The 23,670-nt window shown below is 36.3% G+C and overlaps 12 protein-coding genes across 12 annotated transcripts; 6 read left to right on the forward strand and 6 right to left on the reverse strand.

The window, feature by feature from the left end:
* Positions 1-29: 29 nt before the first annotated feature.
* FA14DRAFT_160219 (uncharacterized protein) lies at positions 30-1,931 on the reverse strand. The gene is made up of 3 exons (XM_025498577.1): positions 1,786-1,931; positions 1,609-1,721; positions 30-1,547 (listed from the first exon to the last, which is right to left on the reverse strand). Exons 1-3 carry the CDS (start codon positions 1,841-1,843, stop codon positions 60-62), a joined length of 1,659 nt encoding a protein of 552 aa, XP_025355051.1. The 5' UTR covers positions 1,844-1,931; the 3' UTR covers positions 30-59.
* Positions 1,932-2,000: 69 nt separating this feature from the next.
* On the forward strand, positions 2,001-3,025 carry FA14DRAFT_188810 (uncharacterized protein; the record flags this gene model as incomplete). Its single annotated transcript, XM_025501678.1, has 2 exons — positions 2,001-2,022; positions 2,657-3,025. The coding sequence occupies 2 exons, from the start codon at positions 2,001-2,003 to the stop codon at positions 2,899-2,901; spliced, it is 267 nt and encodes an 88-aa protein (XP_025355052.1). The 3' UTR covers positions 2,902-3,025.
* Positions 3,026-7,856: 4,831 nt separating this feature from the next.
* FA14DRAFT_33732 (uncharacterized protein) lies at positions 7,857-8,888 on the forward strand. Its single transcript, XM_025502210.1, has one exon. It carries the CDS (start codon positions 8,122-8,124, stop codon positions 8,635-8,637), a length of 516 nt encoding a protein of 171 aa, XP_025355053.1. The 5' UTR covers positions 7,857-8,121; the 3' UTR covers positions 8,638-8,888.
* On the reverse strand, positions 8,784-11,139 carry FA14DRAFT_171494 (xylose isomerase-like protein). Its single transcript, XM_025500334.1, has 3 exons — positions 10,307-11,139; positions 9,427-10,246; positions 8,784-9,357 (listed from the first exon to the last, which is right to left on the reverse strand). The coding sequence occupies exons 1-3, from the start codon at positions 11,119-11,121 to the stop codon at positions 8,851-8,853; spliced, it is 2,142 nt and encodes a 713-aa protein (XP_025355054.1). The 5' UTR covers positions 11,122-11,139; the 3' UTR covers positions 8,784-8,850.
* A 352-nt stretch (positions 11,140-11,491) lies between these two features.
* Positions 11,492-13,046, reverse strand: FA14DRAFT_178151 (uncharacterized protein; the record flags this gene model as incomplete). The annotated part of the gene is made up of 2 exons (XM_025500822.1): positions 11,492-11,856; positions 12,947-13,046. The coding sequence occupies 2 exons, from the start codon at positions 13,044-13,046 to the stop codon at positions 11,492-11,494; spliced, it is 465 nt and encodes a 154-aa protein (XP_025355055.1).
* A 46-nt stretch (positions 13,047-13,092) lies between these two features.
* On the reverse strand, positions 13,093-13,662 carry FA14DRAFT_184213 (uncharacterized protein; the record flags this gene model as incomplete). Its single annotated transcript, XM_025501377.1, has 1 exon — positions 13,093-13,662. The coding sequence occupies one exon, from the start codon at positions 13,660-13,662 to the stop codon at positions 13,093-13,095; it is 570 nt and encodes a 189-aa protein (XP_025355056.1).
* A 1,160-nt stretch (positions 13,663-14,822) lies between these two features.
* Positions 14,823-16,028, forward strand: FA14DRAFT_188813 (NAD(P)-binding protein). The gene is made up of 2 exons (XM_025501679.1): positions 14,823-15,239; positions 15,308-16,028. The coding sequence occupies exons 1-2, from the start codon at positions 14,894-14,896 to the stop codon at positions 15,937-15,939; spliced, it is 978 nt and encodes a 325-aa protein (XP_025355057.1). The 5' UTR covers positions 14,823-14,893; the 3' UTR covers positions 15,940-16,028.
* Positions 16,029-16,245: 217 nt separating this feature from the next.
* On the forward strand, positions 16,246-17,539 carry FA14DRAFT_132500 (uncharacterized protein). Its single transcript, XM_025496948.1, has 4 exons — positions 16,246-16,335; positions 16,416-16,604; positions 16,669-16,927; positions 16,991-17,539. Exons 1-4 carry the CDS (start codon positions 16,268-16,270, stop codon positions 17,198-17,200), a joined length of 726 nt encoding a protein of 241 aa, XP_025355058.1. The 5' UTR covers positions 16,246-16,267; the 3' UTR covers positions 17,201-17,539.
* On the reverse strand, positions 17,450-17,951 carry FA14DRAFT_164005 (mago nashi; the record flags this gene model as incomplete). Its single annotated transcript, XM_025499855.1, has 2 exons — positions 17,450-17,858; positions 17,926-17,951. The coding sequence occupies 2 exons, from the start codon at positions 17,949-17,951 to the stop codon at positions 17,450-17,452; spliced, it is 435 nt and encodes a 144-aa protein (XP_025355059.1).
* Positions 17,952-18,105: 154 nt separating this feature from the next.
* FA14DRAFT_33784 (putative esterase D) lies at positions 18,106-19,174 on the forward strand. Its single transcript, XM_025502212.1, has one exon. It carries the CDS (start codon positions 18,214-18,216, stop codon positions 19,090-19,092), a length of 879 nt encoding a protein of 292 aa, XP_025355060.1. The 5' UTR covers positions 18,106-18,213; the 3' UTR covers positions 19,093-19,174.
* Positions 19,175-20,691, reverse strand: FA14DRAFT_33783 (thiamine diphosphate-binding protein). The gene has a single exon (XM_025502211.1). It carries the CDS (start codon positions 20,473-20,475, stop codon positions 19,258-19,260), a length of 1,218 nt encoding a protein of 405 aa, XP_025355061.1. The 5' UTR covers positions 20,476-20,691; the 3' UTR covers positions 19,175-19,257.
* A 779-nt stretch (positions 20,692-21,470) lies between these two features.
* FA14DRAFT_178158 (uncharacterized protein) lies at positions 21,471-22,825 on the forward strand (the record flags this gene model as incomplete). Its single annotated transcript, XM_025500823.1, has 4 exons — positions 21,471-21,554; positions 21,621-21,702; positions 22,620-22,648; positions 22,715-22,825. 4 exons carry the CDS (start codon positions 21,471-21,473, stop codon positions 22,823-22,825), a joined length of 306 nt encoding a protein of 101 aa, XP_025355062.1.
* Between the last annotated feature and the right edge of the window lie 845 nt (positions 22,826-23,670).

A 23,670-nucleotide genomic window follows, 5' to 3' on the forward strand; every position in this document is an offset into this window, starting at 1 on the left:
GATGATTTCTCTCCAGCATTCTCTTGGTAGTCCAAGTTTTGATCAAAATTGCAATAAAATTATACTTTCCTTAAATCTATATAACGTCCAAAAACACCATCTTTGAGTAAATTACCATCACATGCAACTCCAATAAAAATCCCTTTACCTGGCCTAACAACAAACGAAAAAATTGTCATAAACAAAGGTGGTTTATTGCCAGATTGTTCGTCAGTGATCGAAAGGTCAGATACCTTGCCTGGCTTGATCGAAGCTGCCCATTGTGTTGGCGGGGTTTTTGGGTTTGGCGTTGGTAAGACAGCTGCTGAAAAATCAATCGCTGATGTTGGATCTGCTTGCCTCCAGCTTGTGGTAAGACAATAAAGCGATTTCGGATCCATTGGTAGCAACATAGGCATCTTTGGAGTGACGTGATTGTGTTGAATACCGGCCATGACTTGAGATGCTTTTGAGGCATTCTCCTTCTTTCGCATCTCCGTCACTTCATCCCGAATTTTATACGCCAATGCCCATTTCGGCCACGTCTTTATATCTTGCCAACTAAATGTACCACCATCAAGAGCAATGATACCATTGTGAGGATAAATTGACTTTGCATTCGCCAATGCTTTCGAACGTGAAGGTCCTTGTAGATCAATCCCCAGCTTTTCCGCTAATTCAGGTGCCTGTGTACGAATATTGAATGCCAGACCTAGACTGAGCTTACCATCAAGAACATTTGTACACTTCCTTGCAGCTCTTTCCAAAATCCACGAAATAGTAAGATCATTGTCTGAGAGGAACGTGTCAGCTGGCTTACCATTCGCTGATGCATTTGCCTGTGCTTCTCTTCGCCATCCTTGCAAAATATCATCGGGCACATAAATGATCGAGCTTAGCATCATCGACGGTCGTTTGAATCGTAGAATCGGCAGAATCAACCAGCGCCATACCAGCATGAATAAGATTGTTATAATTTTGAACGTGTCAGCATATCGATATCCTGTTGGAGGCGCTGGTGGACCTCGTTTTGTAATGTCGGCTTTGTCAATCTTTCGAATAGACTCGGGAGCTTGAGAGAAGGTAAGAACAGTCGGGACATTGTCTAGCCTTCCATTCACACTATCCGACCAAGCCCGAAAGAGAGCGCCAATATTGCTGGCATCGAAAATGCAGTGTGGCAAGATGATTCGCACAACAGTCTCATTCGAATTCGGAAAGCGATAAACCAAAACGGTCAAAAGGGGTGAATTGTTATCAACCAATTGTTTAAACAGAGTTCGAATAGGACCATACTTTTTGGCCGAACATTGCTTTGCGAGTTTCGATTGCGGTATCCGTCTAATCATCTTTTCTTGTGCGCCTGGTTTTATCCACATATCCCATTCGAAAGCCAATAAGTCATTATCTGTTTTGAATTTCATCGAGTCGAAATCTGGCAATCGGGTGAAGCAGTCGGACAATGCGATATGTTCTGGTATATCATATGCTTCAAAGAGCACTGAAGGACAATCTTCATCGAACACTGTAGGTATGCGGAATTCAAATTGCCCTTGCGGTAGAGATGCCTGGAGGAAAATGACGGGAGATCAGCGCTTGCTCTAATACCATTGACACATTGCAACTTACCACTCTTGATCCCATGATTGGCCATTTTTGGTTGATGAGATTATGAAGTCCTTCTAGAAGATGTTCTGGATCGAGTGACCCGGTGATGATCATACGCGTGTCTAGTAGATACTCTGTAAAGAGAGGAAGGATTGTGTCATTGAAAGGATAGAGTATGATCTTTCATCTTTTACTCACGTTTAGTCATCACATCCACCCCAGTGAATGGTTCTGTTGTATAGCCATCTTTCATCATTTTGTGAATGATGACTAGATGGAAGTGGGAGTATAGAATGTCTGAAAACGAATGACATTTCCATCATATCTGAAGGCGGAGAATGACATGCATACATACAAACAAGCTAGCGTAAGGAGAATGACTGTTTTATTTATAGATGTCATTTGTTGCTGTCATGTCATTCCTTCTTAGTCCCCGTGTGCCCCAATGTTGAAATGTACCTTTTTATGCAGCTAAAATAAAGTGTGTTACTTTGATCATGGCGTACAACAAAACCAAGCTAATCGATCTCTCGCATACTACTACTGACACCCACACGAGAATGAAGATCCTGTCAATCTATCTTGTCATTCCGTTTGGACATCAACTTGAAACAATGCCAAGACATTCAGTTTGACTTCAATGACATCAAGCATAAAAGTCGGGCTATTCGCATATTCCTGTCGCTTTTCGGACGCCAAATGCTTCCACTGCGCCGTATGCCGGGCCTTTTTGACGCCGGCGGGAACCTAAAACGCCTTTCCGAACGCCGAGAAGACACCGTTCCTTGTAAGATAAAGCATACATCTGAAACATCATCCTTAGCTTCATCTTGGCAATTCTGTTAATATGTTGAGATTCGTCTCATCGCGATGATTGATGAAAGATGAAGAATATATAAAGAAGGTCTTTTTGAACAACGTATCGTCCAATCTATAACAACTTTCTTTGACTTCCTTATCTTCTCAATCTGCTGGTCAGATTCTTATTTCTCAATTCTTCAACTTTTTTTTGTTTCAATTCTTCTCAAGATGAAGTACACCTCTCCATTTCTATTTGTACTTTTAGCAGTGCTAGCTATCACTGCATCTCAAGCATCACCAGTCAAAGCACCACCAAAAGCATATCAACCTCCAGGCAGACAACCAGAATCAAATCCAGGCCCAGCAACACCCTTACAAGGGATGCCTAAAAATGAACAATCATCCCCTAAAACTGTTGATGTGCCAAACAGATATAATGGTAAACCAGATCAAACATTTGATGATATTTTTGCAAACATTGATAACAAGAAGCAAGCTTTCGGTAACAATTGATCAATTGGTCAAGTCATCTTGTATGTTTTATAAAATTGATTAATGCTGTACTGGAGGAATAAAGTCGTTAGCGTGTTTTGTTTAATGAAAATTAAAGTTTGCTTGCATTTAATGGGAAACGATGACATTCACAGGGAAGGTGAAGGTAAGGTACATACAGTGACAAAGGGTCTATGAGTTTTATGTATGCGTGCATAAATGCACGCAGGCTGTGTCTGATCAGACTGAAGTTGCGCCAACGAGGAAAACGTGACTCAGTTCGCATGCATGCGGCAAACTGAGCACGAGGTCAGGAATGTGCATATACTAACACCCCCCCACGCAACAAAGACTGATCAGAAGGGAGATATTAAGTGAGTGATAATAAAGAGAGAGAAGAACGAAAATTAGGAAAATCGAGAGGTTTCATAAGAGTATCGGCTAATTAATAAAAGCTTTTGATTGTTTTAAGGCGAATCATGTTATTTTCGATATAATAACAGATAAAATAATAATGAATATTAATATAGCGTGTACGTTAAGTGATATAATAACTATAAGCGATAGTACGAATAGCTTAATTATCGATAAAGAGTAAAACTAGAAGATTAATATCGATTTATAAATATTCGAGTAAAGCTATAAGTAAGATAATATGAGTTGTAGCGATTATTATTATAATATATTTAGCTTCTATTAATGATAATATAATAAGATTTTACTTATATAATTTCTAATCGATAGATAAACTAGTATAATAAAGAATAATATTACTTATTAAACGAGTTAAATTATTATCTATCTAATTACTATTAGAATAAGTAGTAATTATAAGATTTATAAAGTTTTATAGATAATCGATATCTAATTTAGAAGATTATATAAGATAACGAAGAATATTAAATACTATATTAAGATAATATTTATATAGATTAATGATAAATTAAGATAATCGTCTAACTATAAATATAATATTAAGATATATATAAATCGTAAGATAAATAAATTTATTAATAATTAATCGATAAGTATTATATTCTTTTTCGATAAAGACTTACTCTAAATTATCGAAAAGTAATTTTAAAATATTATAATTTATAAGAATATTTTTTAGATATATTTAAAGGTCTTATAGTAAGAATTAACTAATAATTGATTAACTATATTTTATTTAATAAAGTTTGATATATATATTTAAAAATATAATTTAAATATCTAAAAGGTAATAAAGTTAATTATTATTAGTTATCTTAAATAAATCAATAAGAATCTTTTTGATTTTATTTATTTCGGTGAGATTTAATATTAAAATTATAATATCGTCGATATAAAATATAATAATTATAATAATTCGATTATTTTTATAAAAAGTATAAAGGCTAAAATTATTTTTAAAATAAATAAATCTATATTTAACTAAAAATATATTGATTTTTAGATATTATTAATATCTAGCTTATTTAAGACTATATAATAACTTATAAAATAAATAATATTTCTTCTTTATTATAAGGTTAAAAGATATAGCTAATAGTAATTCTATATAGATTTCCTTATTAATATTATCGTAAAGATAAGCTATATAAATATCTATTTAATAAAGAAGCTAACCTTTAGTAGTAGTAAATACGATTAAGAAATAAAGTATAGTAATTTAGATAATAGGTATATATATTTTATTAAAATTAATACTAGCTTATTAAAAATAATTATAAGTAACTAAATAAGCTTTATATTTATTAATAAAGTTATTAGTATTATATTTAACTTTAAAAACTTATTTATAGCTGACGATTATATAATTTTTAGAATGATTTACGATTTCTTAAGTATAATTTATATCGAGTAATTTTAATTTAACTTAAACTATAACTTATTATTTATCTATATTAAGATAATAATAAGTTTTAAAAATATTCTTAAGTTTATTATTATTAATAAAAGTAGTATATCTATATATAAAATTAATCGAATCTTACTATAAACTTATATAACGAAAACTATTATAATATATTTTAGTAGAAATCTCTTTATAAAAATATACGATAAGAGATAATAATAATATAAAATTTAAAACTTATAAAGGAAAAACTATTTCTTTAAAAATTATATTATAACTTAATATAATTTACTTTATTTCGATATCTATTAATTTCTATACTTTTATACTATTATCTTAAGTAGTATTAATATATATTAATCTTTTTAAATAAGATATAATTTTATTTAAATTATTATTAAGAGTATATAAATATATATAAGTTAAATAACTAAATATATAATAGTAATTAATATTAAGTGGTAAACTAGTCTATAATTTAAATAGTATCTTAAAACTAATTCTATAGTTTATAGTTAAATTATATAGTATATAAATATAAATTATAGTATAAACTTATAAACTATAAGGTAAATTACCGATAGTAATAAACGAATAAACTTTATCGAAAAGAGTCTAATAGAATTGTTCGATTTAACTATTTTATTATAGAGTATATAGAGTAATAAATTTATAATAAATACTATTAAATATTATATACTTTATAAAATTACTATTCTTAAATATACTATCTTAATCGGTATAAATTACCTTAACTTTCTTTAAATATTAAGTTTCTATAAAACGAATCTATTTAATAATCATTTTATATAAATTAGCTATTAACTTTAATGATAAAATAACTATATATTAAGAATAATTATTAATAATTATTAATAAATATTATTCGTTAATCTAGAAATCGATATAAATCTTACCGATAATATCTATATATAATAAATTAAGAGATATAAGAGTATAAGATTTACTTAGGTAAAATAACGATCGCTTATACTTATCTAAAATATATACTTTATAATCGATTTTTATAGATTCCTTTTAAATCGTAATACTTTTTATATTTTCGATAGTTTTTAATATAGTACTATAAGAATAATAACTAATATAATTATAAAATAACTTTAAAGAGATAGCCTAAGCTATAAATATAATAAATATACTTTTAGTTTATAAGAATAGTGATAAACTATATAAATAACCTATAATAACTTTCTAATTATCTTTATACTATATAAAGAAAACTTTATATTTGTTTTTTTAAAAATAGATTTCTTTATTATATAACTCTTTATAATCAGTAAAAAATCGATAAGTTAATAATAAGTTACTTATAAATTATAGTAAATAAATAATATTCTTTAATATAATTTCTAAGATTTAATTCTTTTTATTAAATCTATTTAAGATAATTATATCTTAACTAAATATAAAGATAATTTGATTATCACTAATATAAATCGAGATTACTTTAAGATAAAACTCGGTAAAAGCTTTATAGTTTATTATAATATAATTAGATATACTAGTATTAATTATCTAAGTTATTTATTCTTATATTATATTAACTATAGGTAAATCTTTATACTTTAAATTAAGATCGATAATTTCTTTAACTTTTAATGATTTATCGATAATTTCTTATACTATATTAATATAATAATCTAATACACTATTAAATAATAATAATTTATAAGCCGATTTAATATAATTATTAATAGATTTAATAATATTCACTTATATTTATACTTTATTTTACTTAAATTTTATATAATATATAGCCTGTTTATTAGTAATCGATTTATAATTCTTCTCGATAATACTTAGGCTAATACGAGCTTATAAATATAAAATTATAAAATAACCTTTTTATATATAATATTAAAATATATTATATATCTACTAGTAACTATTAGATAAGAACTTATATTTACTTATATTATAGATATTAATTAATTCTAAGTAAATTATATTGATTCTTTACGATTTTTTAAGTTTTAATAAGATTATTTATATTTATACTTAATAATATATTTTTTATATTAATCGTATAACTTATATTTAAGTATTTAAATAATTTATAGTATAATTTCTTTAGATATAAATCGATTATATTTAATAGTTATAATTTCTTTATAACTATATATATACGATAGTAAACTATTAATTATTTTCTATATATACTTATGATTTAAAATAGGTTCGCTATATACCTTAAGTTTCTCGATAATAATCTTTAATTATCGATAGTAATTAGTAACCGATTTATTATAATTTAAGTAGAAACTTATAAAATCGTATTCTACTTAATTATAAAAACTATTTTATAATATAGAATAATAATCTTTAAGTATTATCTATACTACTTTCAGGTCCTTTTCATTATAAATTAAAATACTATTATTAACTTTACTAATATAGAAATATAGTAATATAAGTGATTTCTCTTTTACTTCGTTGATTTTCGCTATTTTTCATTGATATTTAATATATAAAATATTATATATTATTAATTCTACTTAGTATTTATTATAAATCGAGTTATCTTATATTATTTATATTAAGATTATTTAAAGTATTTAAATATCATATAGTACTTCTACTAATATATTTACTACTATAGCTACCACTATACTTTAACGAGTATTCGATATATAACTTATTCCTACTAAGTTTTCTCCTATTACTTCTTATTTAACGATATATATACTTATATCTTATATATCTGTAAATCTATCTTAACCTAGTTTTATTAGTTTCACTAGGGCTTATAGTTCTTTAACGGTACTGAATATTATATTATATATATAACAGTCTTTTAAGCTTAACCATCGTTTAAATTTAAGAACCCATATAAAGTAATCTCTTTTATACTTTGCCAACATAGGCGTTTCTTCGCTTTTCGTTGATAATCCTGTCGAATCGTTCGACATCTTAACGTTTCGTTGATAAATAGTTGTAAATATTGAGTTGAATAAATGCTACTGCGTAGACTTGCCTGATGCCACTTCCTGTGGACCTTAAAATTGCTACCTGATGTAGACTTTCGAATTGCCACCTATTGTGGACTTGAGCAGTGGACGATACTAGAGCTGTTAACTCTAATGGGAAACGATGACATTCACAGGGAAGGTGAAGGTAAGGTACATACAGTGACAAAGGGTCTATGAGTTTTATGTATGCGTGCATAAATGCACGCAGGCTGTGTCTGATCAGACTGAAGTTGCGCCAACGAGGAAAACGTGACTCAGTTCGCATGCATGCGGCAAACTGAGCACGAGGTCAGGAATGTGCATATGCTAACAGCATTTGAGAAAAATGTCCATCATCTTGAGAATTGACAGCCAACACCTCTTTTTTGAGCAGCACTCGAGCGCAAATAACTGCTCAACACGGAATTCATCATGACTACAGAGGATACCTTTCCTTTCGAAATTGTTGCGGTTCCTTGGAACGATTGCAATGCTGTGAAGTTACGACAAATGCAACATGATGAATTCTATTCACGATATCCTGAAGATCCGGGAGAGCCGGGGAAAAGCATGGATGCAGAGGATTGTTTGTTGTTCCTTTTGATACGTCAACAAGTGAAAGAATCTAACGAGGTCAAGTATGTGGCAGCAGCTGGTCTAAGAAAAGTTGATGACAGCAGAGCAGAAGTAAAGCGTATGTTTGTCATTCCAGAAGCTCGTGGACCTCCATTCAGACTGGGTGAACGATTGATCTCATCATTAGAGCAACATGCACAACAATTTGGCTTTGACACGCTTTTGGTGGAAACTGGATCGTTCAATCAACAAGCTCTACGATTTTATCATCGTATTGGTTTCAGCCCATGTGCTGCCTTTCCGCCTTATGAAAAAGCAAAAGCGCCTCTCTCTGTATTCCTGGAGAAGAAGATTGTACAACAATTTCAATAGATGCTATTCGAGTCACTTCCTGACTCACGTTCCCCCCGATAAGCCGAAGCGCCGGCGATTCATCGGTCGCGTCAGCCGAGCAGTGTAATTTAAAGTTTGTCAATTAGACTTCCCCGCATTTTCGATCCTACAACCATCTGTATTTTATCACATAGTACATTTTCATTAGCATCATATTACAGCATGAAGTTGTTGACCACACTTCTTTACAAATTAGACCACGCTTGGTGTTTTAGACTCTTGAATCAAGAGATCTACACATTTCTGCCAAGCTACTCTCGCCCTTTGAGCCGAACGTAATGGGAAGGTTTCTTCCTTGCTACTTGTGTTCACATTCATCAACTCTGCGCTCACCATGCCCTCGAACCTGATATCTTGAAAGAGTACTTTGAGTAAAGGTAGCAAAGGCAAATAGCCTTCACATGCAAATGTACGACATGATCGATTCCATGCCATCTTTATATTTGCATGCATGGAAAGATCAAAAAGACTATTTTCCATATTCAATGGCTCTGGGAATCGTTCAGCATCACCAACTTGAACGTAAAAGACCTTTCGACGATTCTTTGTTTGTTCTTCCAGATGGCCTGCGAATGTTGTGCGGAGATCGTGCAGGCTTTCTTGCAATCGGATTTCTGCATCGTACAGCACACCACTGGGACTTGCAGGATCTGCCCAACATTCGCCCAGAATTTGAAATGTGTCAAGAACAATGCCGAACTGGAATTGAAGAGATGCAAAGAAGAGTGTTAGTTCGATCCAAATGCTGCTCTGCAAAAGATTACTCACATTAGGCATATCCACAGCTACAACTTCTTCCCATGCATCCTGCCAACGACTTGTGAATGCACCAAAAGCCATTGCTTCATAAGCAAAACGAATAGGATTTTTACCTTGCTTCTCTCTTCCATACAATCCTGCCTCTGCCAGCTTGCGTAAATCATCAATGACAACTTCAGGGTCATTCGTCGATATATTCTTGTACATCTGTGAAGGAATTTGCATGGTATTCGTACCAAGCAAATCGGCTAATTCAAACCAAAGTGGTAACACCTGTTCCAATCTTCGGTCACGTTCCTTTCGGTCTTTTAAGCCGACATAGTTCAGCCAAGGTTGCAATGCGATGACAAAAACTCCGTATTTATCGCACAATTGTCGAACCTTCTTTGCACCTGCTCTCAACTCGTCATCTGTTGGTTGCTCTGAGCTACTTTTGCCCGCTATTTCCACAGACACCAAACGTAAACATTCATAAAAGATTTCAATACCTTCAAATCCTTCTTCTTTTGTCGCTCGAATCTTTGACTCGATATCGTGTACTTGTCCACTGCCCAATGAAGCACTCATGATGCCTTGTGGCATACTCTTTAGTCGTTCGTGTAGAGATTTGGGGCGACTCTGTGAGGTAGAAACTTGCAAGGATGTGCTGTTGATAGCCAGTTCGCGCATTTTTGCTCGTACTTGATCTTGAGGAATGGAGTCAAACAAATTACCTTCACCAAGCCAAATTCTCCATTGTTCGATCAGCTGAGCGCCAAGAACTTCAATTCCTCCAATCACTGTCCAACCGTCTGTTTCAGCTAGACGCATTAAGGACGTATACATTGGTCTAGAGGATGAATAAAGGTCAGCTAACGTATCAACACCGCACTCCTTGTAGATGACTCACTTGAAACACATGTCAAGAAAGATGCAAGGTGTACTTTGCCTCTGTCTGCGGTGAAGTCTTCCGACCAATAATTGATCCAATATAGCAAAAGTTTGACGCTCTTGTTCCTTTCCCTCTGATTGTGTTTTGACATCTTTGTTAGCTGCTTCGAAAAGAGGATCAGGGATACAGCTTACTGCTAAAGATGGCGTTACACCTTGAGCAAGCAATCTTTTTGCATGCTGGACCGATTTAACATGAAAGACACATTCTGGAATCGGTATCCCATATTTGCTACCTATTTCCTTGAATGAATTGATCATATCTTCCACAGCATTGGCATAGCGTGCAACGATCATGACGGAAGTACACTTCAGTGTCATTAAAAGAGCCCAAACAGCAGCTCTTGCTGCACCACCCGATCCGATCACCAGTCCGATTCGCTGTGGTATTTCTGATAGGGATGTGCATTCATTGAACACTTGCGCAATTCCTGCTGCGTCTGTGTTATGACCTTGAAGCCAATCTTTTCCGTCTTTATTGAGATGACTGATTGTGTTTACAGCTCCGATTGCATTTGCTTCCTCATCAATGCCATTCAAAAAAGGCATTATTGTAGATTTGAATGGCATAGTGATTGCTCCCATCCCAAAAGCCCCATCTCGAAGTTGCTCATGAACTTCTTCTACGCTTGCATATTCACCATGATCGAATGACCAAGGAATGTTGAGTATTTTGGCTACATGATTATGTACCAATGGTCCAACACTATGTTTGATTGGATTACCAAAAGTGGCACCTTTCAATGGTTCTTTGGTTTTGTTGGCAAGGGACATAACTTTTTGTGTGTGACGCGCTGCTATTAAATGAGAAGTTATTGCTCTAGCTTCTTTTTATATATTTTCTTCTCAATAGCACAAACTCCGTGCATAATTAACCGTTGAGACAGATCGGATTTTAAATCGGAGTAAAATCACACACGCACTATACTCATGCTTAAACTAATGGCTGATTAATTGATAGACAAGAGATAGAAGAGATCGAATGAGAAAAGGATGCAAATATATAAAAAAGAAATGTTGAAATTTGAATACGTTATTTCACCTTGCATACTTGAGTAAGGGAGAACATCAACCTGGTACAAAACTGCTTTGAGCTATGTACAACGATCAATTTCGCCATCTTCTTGTGGGTCATGTTTGATTTTCAGCCATCGTGCACTCTGGGGTTGCCTGGTCCGCCATGGTGACCTATTTGTGAATCACGTCTTCTTCCGTGCACTCTGGGGTTACCTGATCCCGACTCTCCTTTTTGGTGACCTGGTTGTTTATCACGTCTTACCGGGCGGAAACTATCCTCTACCACATGATCTTGTGAATCACGTCTTCCCGGGCCGATTTTAGTCTCTATAACATGATCATCTCGCGGAAAGAGCTTAGAACGAACTTGTCTCTTTTTTACAACTCCTCCAGAAAAAGTTGCTTCTGGCATACGTTTGACCGCCTTAGCAACATTATCAGGCGAGTGAATTCCATCAGCGTTGACGTTTTGAGATAATAAGAAGCTTAATGCTAAAGGGAAAAAGAAAAGATTGATTTTTGAAACCATAGCTTTCACGATTTTGGTTGAGGTTGTGAATTGTTGTCTGAATGGGGGAAAAAATTAAGAAATCTGTCAATATTTATACCTTTCATCCTGCTCATACCTCCTATCAGTAAACATTGATAACTTGTTGATATTTTCTAAACATGCACTCCAATAAAGGCTTGAATTTTCAGTGAAAGAATGTAGGAGAGGAGCTGAACAACTTTATAATCTAGAAATTCCTACTCGCGAACTATGACGGTTGAAAGCATGAAAGTGCTCTAGCTGAGCGATAAAGAAGGAATAATTTGAATAAATCGTTTGTTAGATCACAAAGTATGCTTTTAGGAGAATTTATAGACGTGATGTTCGCATTTCTTTATCTTAGTGATATACTTATAGGAGCTTATAGGAATAGTACTACTGATGTAAGGAGCTAGAACGACGTTGAAGCGAATCAAGTAGGAATGCGATTAGGAGCTCGTGTGATGGTACTGATATACATCTTCCGCGCTAGTCTACTCACCACGATCGAACGATCAGGAGATCTTGAGTATCCTAGCCACATGAATTATATCGAAGGTCCAATACTATGCTTGAAGAGATTTCCAATAGACTGATATAGAGGGATAGTATGTTATGCCTGATGATCATCTATCTACAGGCCTACTTCTGCTGGCTTCCAAAATCAATGTTCACTAAGATGGCGTAATGCCTTTCAATGTATTCCAAAGAGATGCAGTATTTCTGAATGAGTGATTGAATAAAATCAATGTTATCATTGAATACAGGACCCAGGGCTCATTAAGTAAGATGATAAATGGAAATATAAAGATAAAAAGAATATGAAAAAGAGAATGATTAGAGAAAGGGGAGAAACATAAGTAGGAATTATAAGAAAGTTGAATATAGGAAAAAGAAGGATAGATATGGAAAAGAGAAAAAAATGTATAAGAGAAAAAAAGATATAAGAATAGCAAAAAGAATAACAAAAAGAGTACGTTATATCGTTTTGAGATTAGAATGTAAACAAATTGATAGATTCCGATCTAGAGTGTACTTTGAAGGATTACTCACGGTATACTGCTTGATCTGCCGCCGCCGCCGATGTTGCCTCCGCCACCTTTTCTATCCTCAAAGTTGCCACCGCCATCGCTGCCAGTGTTAGCACCACCATTTTGTGTGCTACATTCTGGATTTATTGTGCAGGGTGCCCTCGTTTATCAGTGGTCGATTCCGCCAGAGGCAGAGCCAGATCCATCTCCTTGTGGGCTACGTTTTGAAGGTGGTCCTCCTCCTTTGTTGGGTTCATCACCGTTTCCGTTTTGTGGGCTACGTTTCTTTGGGTTCACACCTCCAGAAGGTGGTGCTGGTTTGTTATTGACACCGCTGTCACCGCCTTCTTGCGGGCTACGTTTCTTTGGGTTCACATTTCCAGATAGTGTTTCATCGTCGTCATCACGTTTGCCTGTGCGGATAATTGTAATCCTGCGTGGTAAGATATTCATAGCTTCTGGCTCACGCTTTATTGTATGATTTTTGGGAGTCCTATGAGGAAGATTTGTGTTTCCATATGGTTCACGCTTTCCCTTTGTCGGACGGAGTGATTTGATACCACCTCCGTTTCCAAAGGCTGCACCTTCTGGCATACGTTTTGCCGGATGGGGAGGTTGATATAAGCCTCCTAAATCACCACTTGAACCTGGCGTTGTTTCTTGAGCAGAACTGATTGTTCCAGCCAGGAAGACACTTAAGGCTAAAGGAAGAAAGAAGAGGTTGATTTTTGAGACCATAGCTCTGATTATATTTTTGCGGGTAGGAGAAAATGGTAGAGAAGATTCTCTTTCTTAGATAAAACAAGACGAAAGTCGTTCTTTTATACTTTTCATTGTGGTGATGACTCCTACTGAAAAACGATAAAAGAATGTAGAAGAGGAGCTTATTGATCGCAACATATAGAGATTTTTAAAAAAAAATGATGATAGCAAGCATGAGAAAATTATAGCTAAGCAGTAAAAAAGACATTTTACGAGTTGGTGAAGTATTCGTTGAATCACAAGATATGCCAATAGGAGAAATCATAGACAGTATAATACTGTCTCCTCATTTAGATGCTTTACTGATAGGAGCTTATAGAATCATCGCGTATGCTTTAAGGAGTTATGACGATGCCATAGCAAACGAAGTTGAACGATATACTTTACAACCAGTGCGGAGCTAGGTATGACGAAGTACTATGATATTTGAGATTCCAAATGGCATGATAACTAGGGGGACAATCTAGGCTAAAAGATTAGAATTTTCTAGATCAAGCTAGAGCGAAACAGTTCATAGCCAAAAAAAAAAGTCTAAAGAAACGCATACAGAGGTATGTGAAAGGTGAGTTGTATCACTTGCTTAGCGTTCAGGTTCATTTGTGTTATGCAATTCTTTGAACTTAATTTGCATGCAACTGATTACGTTTCTATTAGCTATAAGAGTTTTTGAATGAGCCTCAAGTTCTAGAGATAAAGACAACTACTGTGTTTTCTCAGTTTACCGTGCATTTGGTAGATACGCACAACCAAAACTACTTCCACGCTCGAGATGATAATTGAAATACTCATAAATGAGCGCAAAGTAGATTTCCACAGCTCGAAGAGTAACTTTCAAACTTTGATGACTCTCTTGCCCTCAAAAGATTTAGATAGAACCTTTAACAGCGATAGAAAAAATAAATAAGTTGAGAAAATCATAAAGATTATCAAAAAAGGATTTATCATCGACACCATTGTTTAATCAGATAGCAAGGATGAACCTTAACTTCGAATTGAATGGCAAGATGAATGAGGTGAGCTCTTATAAACTCGAAAGGATGATGTGCGTGCGTGCGTTGCGCATTGCAGGGCCAGCGCGCTAGAAGTCCGATCCAAATCGGAGCGGAGGCCGCCATCAATCAATCATTGCGGGGTATAGGGACATGAAAGGCGTCTTGCTTCCTGCTTATCATCGCAACCATCCTTGCTTCCTTCCTACATAAGAAAAATGAATCGAGGAACACCTCCATCATTGCAACAGCAAGGTAGTCTTTACTTGGTAGGTTCAGGCGTAAGTCATGCTTTAGCGCCAGCGATTCATAATACAGTTATACGTCAAATTGGAGCAAATTGGACGTTCAGTAATCTTGACGTTAAGAGTAAAGAAGAAGCTCTGTCTTATATTCGCAAGGATGATTTTATAGGTTGCGTTCCAACAATGCCACTCAAAATTCAACTTCTTGATGTTGTTGAAGAGATGGATGAAGCGGCAAAAGCTATTGGTGCAATAAATAATATTTACAAGAGGGACGATAAACTTTTGGGAGCGAATACAGATTGGATAGGAATATTGAGTGAGTAATCGAAAGGCTGAATGATACATTACTCCAATAGACTCAGCTTACACCTTCAACTCTCTCAGAATCATTAAAGCCTCACATACCTGAAGATGTCGATTCTGAAGGCCTGATTGTGGGGGCAGGAGGAGCCAGTCGAGCTGCAGTGTACGCTCTAGCGAAACTTGGTTTAAAGACAATCTACATCATCAATAGAGATGTCAAAGAAGTGAATGACCTCAAAAGAGACATTGAAAAGGGGTTCAAGCTAGCATCAATCATAATCCCAAAACTTATTCACCTTGAAACTGAGGAACAAGCTCAACAAAACTTCAACGTCAATGCAAAAGAACGAAAGGCTGTACTCATCGGAGTGAGCTGTGTACCTGACCTGGAACCGAGTTCGGAAAGTGAAAAGCAAGCCAGTGCGGTACTTAAGATTACCCTTAGCCAAAACAATGGAATTTTGTTGGAGATGGCATATAAGCCACGTGTGACCCGCACTTTCGCCTTGGCCGAGAAGCACAATTGGAAAGTTGTTGAAGGTATAAATGTTATTGCCGAACAGGTACAAGCAGTTTGGCAGTTGTTTGCTGGTGTCAATCTATCAGAAACGCAGATCAAGGCTGCTCAAAACGAACTGTGGAGACAGGCGAGCACCCGAGATGAATTGAATTGCAATGGAATACCAAAGTCCGCTGCTGTACATACGAAATAATGAAGCCAAATTGAGCGATTTGATAATCTGATACCTCTTATTTGTCCTGCTGACGAACGTAGATGTTCTGAGAGGACAGCTTTCTTTGTATACTAGAATATGATTGGTTGACATTGAAGCAAGACAAAGAAGATGATCGTTTAGATCTTAGTTCTCTTTTACGCTAAACATGACAGCGGTGCGGGCGGTGCGCCTTATATTCTACACTGTGCTCATGCATGCATCCGATTCCAACTCCGGTATATCGGAGAAGCATTTATATATAAAAAAGAGGAAAGAACGATCAACCCCACTTTCATCCCATTAACACCACTATTCATGCTTCACAATGAGCGAATCTGTACCCCTTTCTGGCCTTCCTTCCGGTACACGACCAGATCGAGCAAGTAGAAATAAGTGGGTAAAAAGGAGGTTTAGACGTCTCTGTTTGCAATTGGCATTCAACTTGATTGACCTACTCTCTCTCTCCTCTTCAGCGGTTCACCAGAATCTGCGCTCGAACGCTGGCGTATAGTTGAGCTTGCACAAGGATGGCCAATGTATAGGGATTCTCGTGAATGGGAAAACTTTCGTTCAATCTTTCATCCTGAAGGAGCTTATGTGTATACGACATGGACCGGTAAAACACATATTGATGACTTTATCGAAGCGAGCAAAGGTGGCATGTGAGTAGAGGAATAGTTGCTTTGCGTCTTAGAACAATATCTTAACTCCATCTCACCTCAACAGGGAAGCAGGTGTCTTTATCATGCATCGCATACATGGAACATCTGTTGATCTATTAGGCAATCGTGCAATTTGCAAGATGAAAGCCACAATCACACAAAGATTCTCACTGGATGGAATTGAAGTAGATGCCGAATCGGACTGCCGCTTCTGCTTCTTTTTTGAACAGTATACAGCTCCAGATGGACAGCGAAATTGGGGTGCCAAACTTGTTCGTCATTGGTATGAGAAGGATAAGCTGATTCCTGTCGACCCTAGAAAGGTGAGTCAAGGAAAACTGATCGAAAAGATGAATGAATGTCTAATTTTTTTCAATCCATTTCAGGTCCCTGAGTTAGATGATGAACTGCTTGCCACATTCCCATCCGGATATCGTTACTTAGGCTACTGTCAAGAGATGTCCATGAAAGGAAAAACTGCATCTCCTATCAAAGTGAAACGTGATATGCCGGGACATAGAGGCAAGGAACATGATGATCTCCTACGCAGTGCAAAAGTTTGGTTGGACGGGGGTGTACCGGAAGATTTGAAGTGAGAGATAGAAGTGTTTGTATCTCTCTAGCCTACCGCACCCTCACAATTGCGTAAAGGGTGTTGATGAGCTTCCCCTCCTGTTTCTGATCATGTCAATGTATAATCTTACTCACAATGTCATTCTCATTCAAAGTCATCTTGATTGGTGCTTCTTCTCCGACATTAATAGCAAAATTCGTTACTATTGCTGATTAATGGAATACAATTACAGTATGGCGCATATATTTGCGTAAAAGTACATCTTTGAGGTTCAAATTGGTTTAATCTTGAAGTGCAAATTGATCAAGCTAAAGATCAGACATTTCAAATCTTGTACCAAATAATAAAACACTCTTAATCCTTCCGGATCTTCAGAATCCTGAACGTCCACCAAAGCACCAATCTTTGCCGTTTCAAATGAAATATGTTGATTGCCAATTCGAATCTCTAATTCTTGTTTTCCACCAACGTTTTTCTCTGGCCATTTTTCATCATCTTCACGTATTATTTCACTTTCTTCAATCAATTCACGTAATTGCTCTACCACCAATGGCCCTACAAACATCTCCTTTCGGATCAGGCTGTCGTTGCGATAATTGGAATTGTTGGCATATCGTAGCCTTCCGCGAGAATATTCGAATTCTAAGAATTCATGTCCATGTCTTCCCTGATGTCCGGTGCTGTGATGTATTGAGAGCGTGTTTATTAGCATGTGCTGTTTTGCTGGATTTCATCTGCAATACTCACTAATACCGCACATAAAAGTCACCCATTGCGCATTTATTGTTGTGATGGTGTTGATCAACATTCATTCTTTGAATATTCATTTCTTCCAGCTGTTGTTCACGTGTATATGCAGTCTGGCGCTTAAAGTGCAATCAATATGCAATGCAGTTCAGCCTACGACGGTTTTTGAATTTGAGTTGTCGGAAATACAAGCGCGCTAGGCGATGTGGAGAAAAAAGAGTGACTTGATGGGGAAGAAGGAGGGAAAGACATCATCACAAACAACCATCACATCAACAACAACACATCATGTCATTCACACAAAAATCATCAAATAAAAACTTTGGAGGAGAATTACGAAAGTATAGCTTTAAATCCAAAACATTGGGAGATTTAGAGACAAATATAAACGTATTCTTACCTTCTGAAGCAGTCTCAGGTGGAAAAAAGGTACCAGTCTTGTATTATTTGGCCGGTTTAACTTGCACGGAAGATAATGGTGCACAAAAAGGTGGATTCCAACAAGAAGCTGCAAAACAAGGTATCGCCCTAGTCTTCCCTGATACAAGTCCACGTGGCGCAAAGATTGAAGGTGAAGATGATTCGTATGATTTCGGATCAGGTGCTGGATTCTATATCAATGCAACAAAAGCACCTTGGAACAAAAATTACAACATGTATGACTTTATCACAAAGGAACTCCCAGAAGTCTTGAAATCGAACAACCTTCCGCTCGACTTAACAAAAGCTTCCATCTCTGGTCATTCTATGGGCGGTCATGGAGCTTTAACGCTTTATCTCAAAAATCCATCCCTTTACAAATCCGCTTCTGCTTTCGCACCTATCTGTCATCCAACAAAATGTCCTTGGGGTGAAAAGGCATTCTCAAACTACTTGCAAGGTGGCGTTGGAGAAGGAAAAGCAAACGATGCAACCGAATTACTCCTTCAAGCCGGCGGTCCTGATAAACGTAAGCTAAACATCTTGATCGATTCAGGTTTGGCAGATAATTTCTACAATGATAAACAACTTCTTCCTGAAGATTTCGCAAAAGCTGCAATGGATCAAGGATACACCGATGAACACATCACAATTCGCTTGCAAGACGGATACGACCATAGCTACTACTTCATTTCTACTTATGCCCCAGAGCATGTAACCTACCATGCTAAATTCCTCAAAGCCTGATGTGCTTCTAGGCAAATCACTCACTTCCAATACCAACTTTGTGCATTCGCTAATGCGATAGAATGTCATTTCTCTTGATCGCTAATGTGAGCGAAAGTAGGAATCATGTTACATTTGAATAGACTGAGTATAGTATGAGTGCAAGAGACAGCTAGTGCATGCCTTTTATGATCGGTATAGAGCACGTTTGGCAACCTTTGTGATGATGGCCGCATCAGGGAAGGATAAATCTTCCAAGTTCTTTGCATAAGGTGTAGGGACATCAGCACCTGTGACACGTTCGACGGGTGCATCAAGATGATCAAATGCATCACTTTCCATAATTTGTGCGCAAATTTCTGATCCAACACCGAATGCTGGGAAACCACCTTCAACTGTGACCAATCTGTTTGTCTTTTTGACACTTTCGATGATCGTCTTGATATCCAAAGGACGAATCGAACGCAAGTTAATCACTTCCACCTCAACACCTTCATCCTTTTTCAATTGTTCAGCAGCGGCCATTGAGTGATTCAATCCGAGAGTGTGAGAAACGATTGTGAGATCTTTACCTGGACGTTCAATCTTTGCTTTTCCGATTTCCAGAGTGAAATCCTCCGATAGGACTTCTTGTGAGACTGGGAATGATTGACCGTACAAGATTTCATTTTCCAAAAAGACGACTGGGTTAGGATCACGAATGGCAGCCTTGAGTAAACCACGGCAATCTTCTGCACTCCAAGGGCTAATAACCTTTAAACCGGGAATTTGACCGTACCAAGCAGAGTAATCTTGCGAATGTTGAGCACCAACACCGGCAGCAGCACCGTTTGGACCACGGAAGACGACAGGGCAAGGAACATTACCACCGGACATGTAATGAGTCTTACCACCTGAGTTGATAATTTGATCGATTGCTTGCATGGCAAAGTTGAAAGTCATGAATTCACAAATTGGCTTTAAACCTGCCAAAGCAGCACCAACGGCCAAACCTGTGAAACCTGATTCTGTGATTGGAGTATCGATCACACGACGTTCTCCGAATTTGTCCAAGAGACCACGTGTGATTTTGTATGCACCATTATAACGTGCAACTTCTTCACCCAAAAGGAAAACTTTATCATCCCTCAACATTTCTTCTTCCATTGCACTGTTTAATGCATCACGAACGGTCATCTCTTGTGGTTTTCCGTCTGTTGATGCGTTTCTAGAAGAAGAGGATGAGATGGCTGTCAAACGTGCAGCTTCCATAGCAGTTGCCCGGATTGGGTTCTTTGTTGCCAATCCTGCATTTGAACGTGGTAACAGAACAGACGAAGATGGAGCCGATGCTGTACTGTGTAACGAACGAGTCAAACGAGGCAATCTAGCCATGGCATGACGAGCAGATGATGCAGCGGCCATGTTGATTGGTTTTTGTTGTGATGAGGAAAGAAGACGGAGATGGTGACAAGAGAGAGTGTTCTTGATTAGTTTTCCCAAAAGGAAGAAGATTTTTGAAGTTAAGGAACTTGTGTACACCGTGCGTTATAGGGCGTGTTTTAAGCTGGCACATTAGCACACTCTACGGTCTACTTTCGGTGGCTTCCTTTTTTGATTTTTTTCTCTTTTTATGCAGTCAAACTCAAGTTTTTCTCGTTTAATAAGAAATTCTATAGAGTTACAACACTACACACTCTGGGCGTAAATAAACGCGATTAAACGCGTGGGCGAATTTGCAGTGTACTTTGTTGGGCGTTTTATTTGCTGCTCTGGGCGTAGAGAAGAAAGATTGAGGATGATGTGTTGGGGGCAAAGATTACGAAGAAGATTGCATGGTTAGGTAAGCAAAAAGAGAGAGTGGTAGATAACTGTGCATGGTGGTCATCTTTTACGAAGCCATATCGCAACACAGTAAGAAATCCTATCTATAAGGAGATAAATGACGCCGGGCTTGCATTAAAGCTCGGGGAGAGTAAGAATATTACTCCCTTTTTCATACGTCATCAAAACAAGTTCTGTGTGGGGATAGTGAGAGCAAAACCAGATTAAGGTACGCAATCGTTGCCAGATTTCATGTAGCAACTGATGCAATAATAAATCTTACTCTAATTCTCTTTTCATTCATTCATTCATTCATTCCTTCGCCTTGTCGTATCCGCCATTTCTTTCCATCATCCCGGGACATATAGGAGTGATCGCGCTTATCTCGATTCCTACGTTATACGCATCTTTGTTTCGATCAAGATGGTACATTCCGGTCATACGTCATTGAGGAGCCAATCCAGATCAAAGATTAAAGTAGAGGGCTCATTAAAAAAAAGTATTTAACCACAATGTCTAATTGTTAGAATTTTCATTTATTTCTCTTATCTTTTGTTTTTACAGTACCTCTTTTCAAATTTTTTATTTGAGCAAAAATGTTTTCAAAGTCGGTTTACGGCCTTTTCATTCCGTTCTTGTTTTTGCTTTCAGCATTGACGGTCAAATCTGCTGTTTTGAAGGTGAGTTTCGCGATCGTATATGAAGTACAATCTTGCGCTGTTGCTGAAAAGTTATTTGGAATACAGACAATGTCCGTTCCAGAGTTTGTGGCTAGGGATACACCTGCGGCGAATGTTAACCCAAAACAGGGAAATGGCGGAGACGGTGGTGAACATCATTAAATCAGTAAAGCTCTGACATGAGAAGCGTAGAAAATACATTCTTCGGTACTCTTGTCATGGTATGATTATGTACTGATTGCATTATGCTATCATCATTGATGCAAAATATGAAAGAGTATGGCGCAAACTCGTATATTTGGAAGCATGATGAAAAAAATTAGGTCTATAAAGTTTTTTTAAGGTTTTGACCGAGTTTTATCATAAATATATTTTATAAATCTGAAACATTTTATGGTTCAATACTACTTTTATTTCTTGTTTCCATTTAAAGAAGCTCTATAGTATCTAAATCGATCGATTATAGCTTTCATAATCTCTTTATTCAACTAATCTTTACAAAGTCATTTTATAACACAGTAAGAGATCCTTTCTATAAGGAATTGAATGATTTCGGGCTTGCAATAAAGTACGGGGAGAGTGAGAATACTACTCCCTTTCTCATACGTCATCAATACAAGTTCTGTGTGGGTACAGTGAGAGCAGAACCAGATTAAGGTACGCAATCGTTGCCAGATTTCATGCAGCAGCTGATGCAATAAGAAATCTTACTCCAATTCTCTTTTCATTCCTTCGCCTTGTCGTGTCCGCCATTTCTTTACATCATCCCGGGACATATAGGAGTAATCGCGCTTATCTCGATTCCTACGTTATACGCATCTTTGTCTCGATCAAAATGGTACATTCCGGTCTTACGTCATTGAGGAGCCATTCCAGATTAAAAATTTAAAGAAGAGGACTCATTGGAAAACAGTATTTAACCACAATGTCTAATTGTTAGAATTTTCATTTATTTCTCCCATCTTTTATTTTTACAATACCTCTTTTCAAGATTTATTATTTGAACAAAAATGTTGTCAAAGTCGCTTTACGGTCTTCTTATTTTTTCCTTGCTTTTGCTTTCAGCCTTGACGGTCAAGTCTGCTGTTTTAAAGGTGAGTCTCACGATCATATACAAGTTTCTATTGTACATTGTTACTGAAACATTATTTGGAATACAGGCAACGTCCGCTCAAACATTTGTGGCTAGGCATAAACCTGTGTACAGTAACCCCCCAGCAGAGGGATATGGCGGAAGCGGTGCTTACCATCATGGTCCAGAAAAGCTCTGACATGAGAAGCGTAGAAAACACTTTCTTCGGTACTCTTGTCATGGTATGTTTATGTACTGATGGTCTTATGCTATCATCATTATTGCAAAATACGAAAGAGTATGGCGCAAACTGGTAGTTTTGGAAGCTTGATAATGATTATAAGGAAAATGTTAGGGTTATAAAACTTTTTTAAGTCTTTGACTGAGCTTTATTATGAATATATTTTTACACTTGTATTTCTTGTTTCCATTCAAAGAAGCTCTATAGTATCCAAATCGATACATTATAACTTTCATAATCTCTTTATTAAAATTCTTACTTCAATATTGTTGAAGTTCACGAATTCTGTGTGATACAGGAGACTGGGTTGAGGTTTGCTGCGTGACCTAAGACGTACAAGCAGAGTACGGAATATTTCAATTATCAAATTTGTCTGACAAATGCTGAATGTACATTACATATGCTATTTTTGTTCTTCGATAATATACATAGCAACTGGCGCAGTAAGCCACCTGGCAAAGGCGGCTGAACGCCTTGTGAGCGGATGCATTTGTTTGGCGGGATCGGTCATCCAGATTTCAACAGATATATCTTGATAATCTCTACTTTCTATTTATATAAGTATCAAATTAAGACTAAAATCCATTTCCTAGTTGTGAGAATGAGGAAATATCAGCTAATCTATTAATACTAAATTGATCCACTGCTTAATCTATTCTCAATCACCGTCGAATCACCGTTAACGGATGTCCGCACATACAGGACGGCGTTTCCGTTTTAACGGTACCGTATTCGATCAGAGTTTACCCGCGAATAACATCTTTATGAGAAAACATAACATTTATACATCATAAACGGCCTTC

The sequence above is a fragment of the Meira miltonrushii genome, assembly GCF_003144205.1.
Source record: "Meira miltonrushii strain MCA 3882 unplaced genomic scaffold FA14scaffold_2, whole genome shotgun sequence".
NCBI lineage: Eukaryota > Fungi > Basidiomycota > Exobasidiomycetes > Exobasidiales > Brachybasidiaceae > Meira > Meira miltonrushii.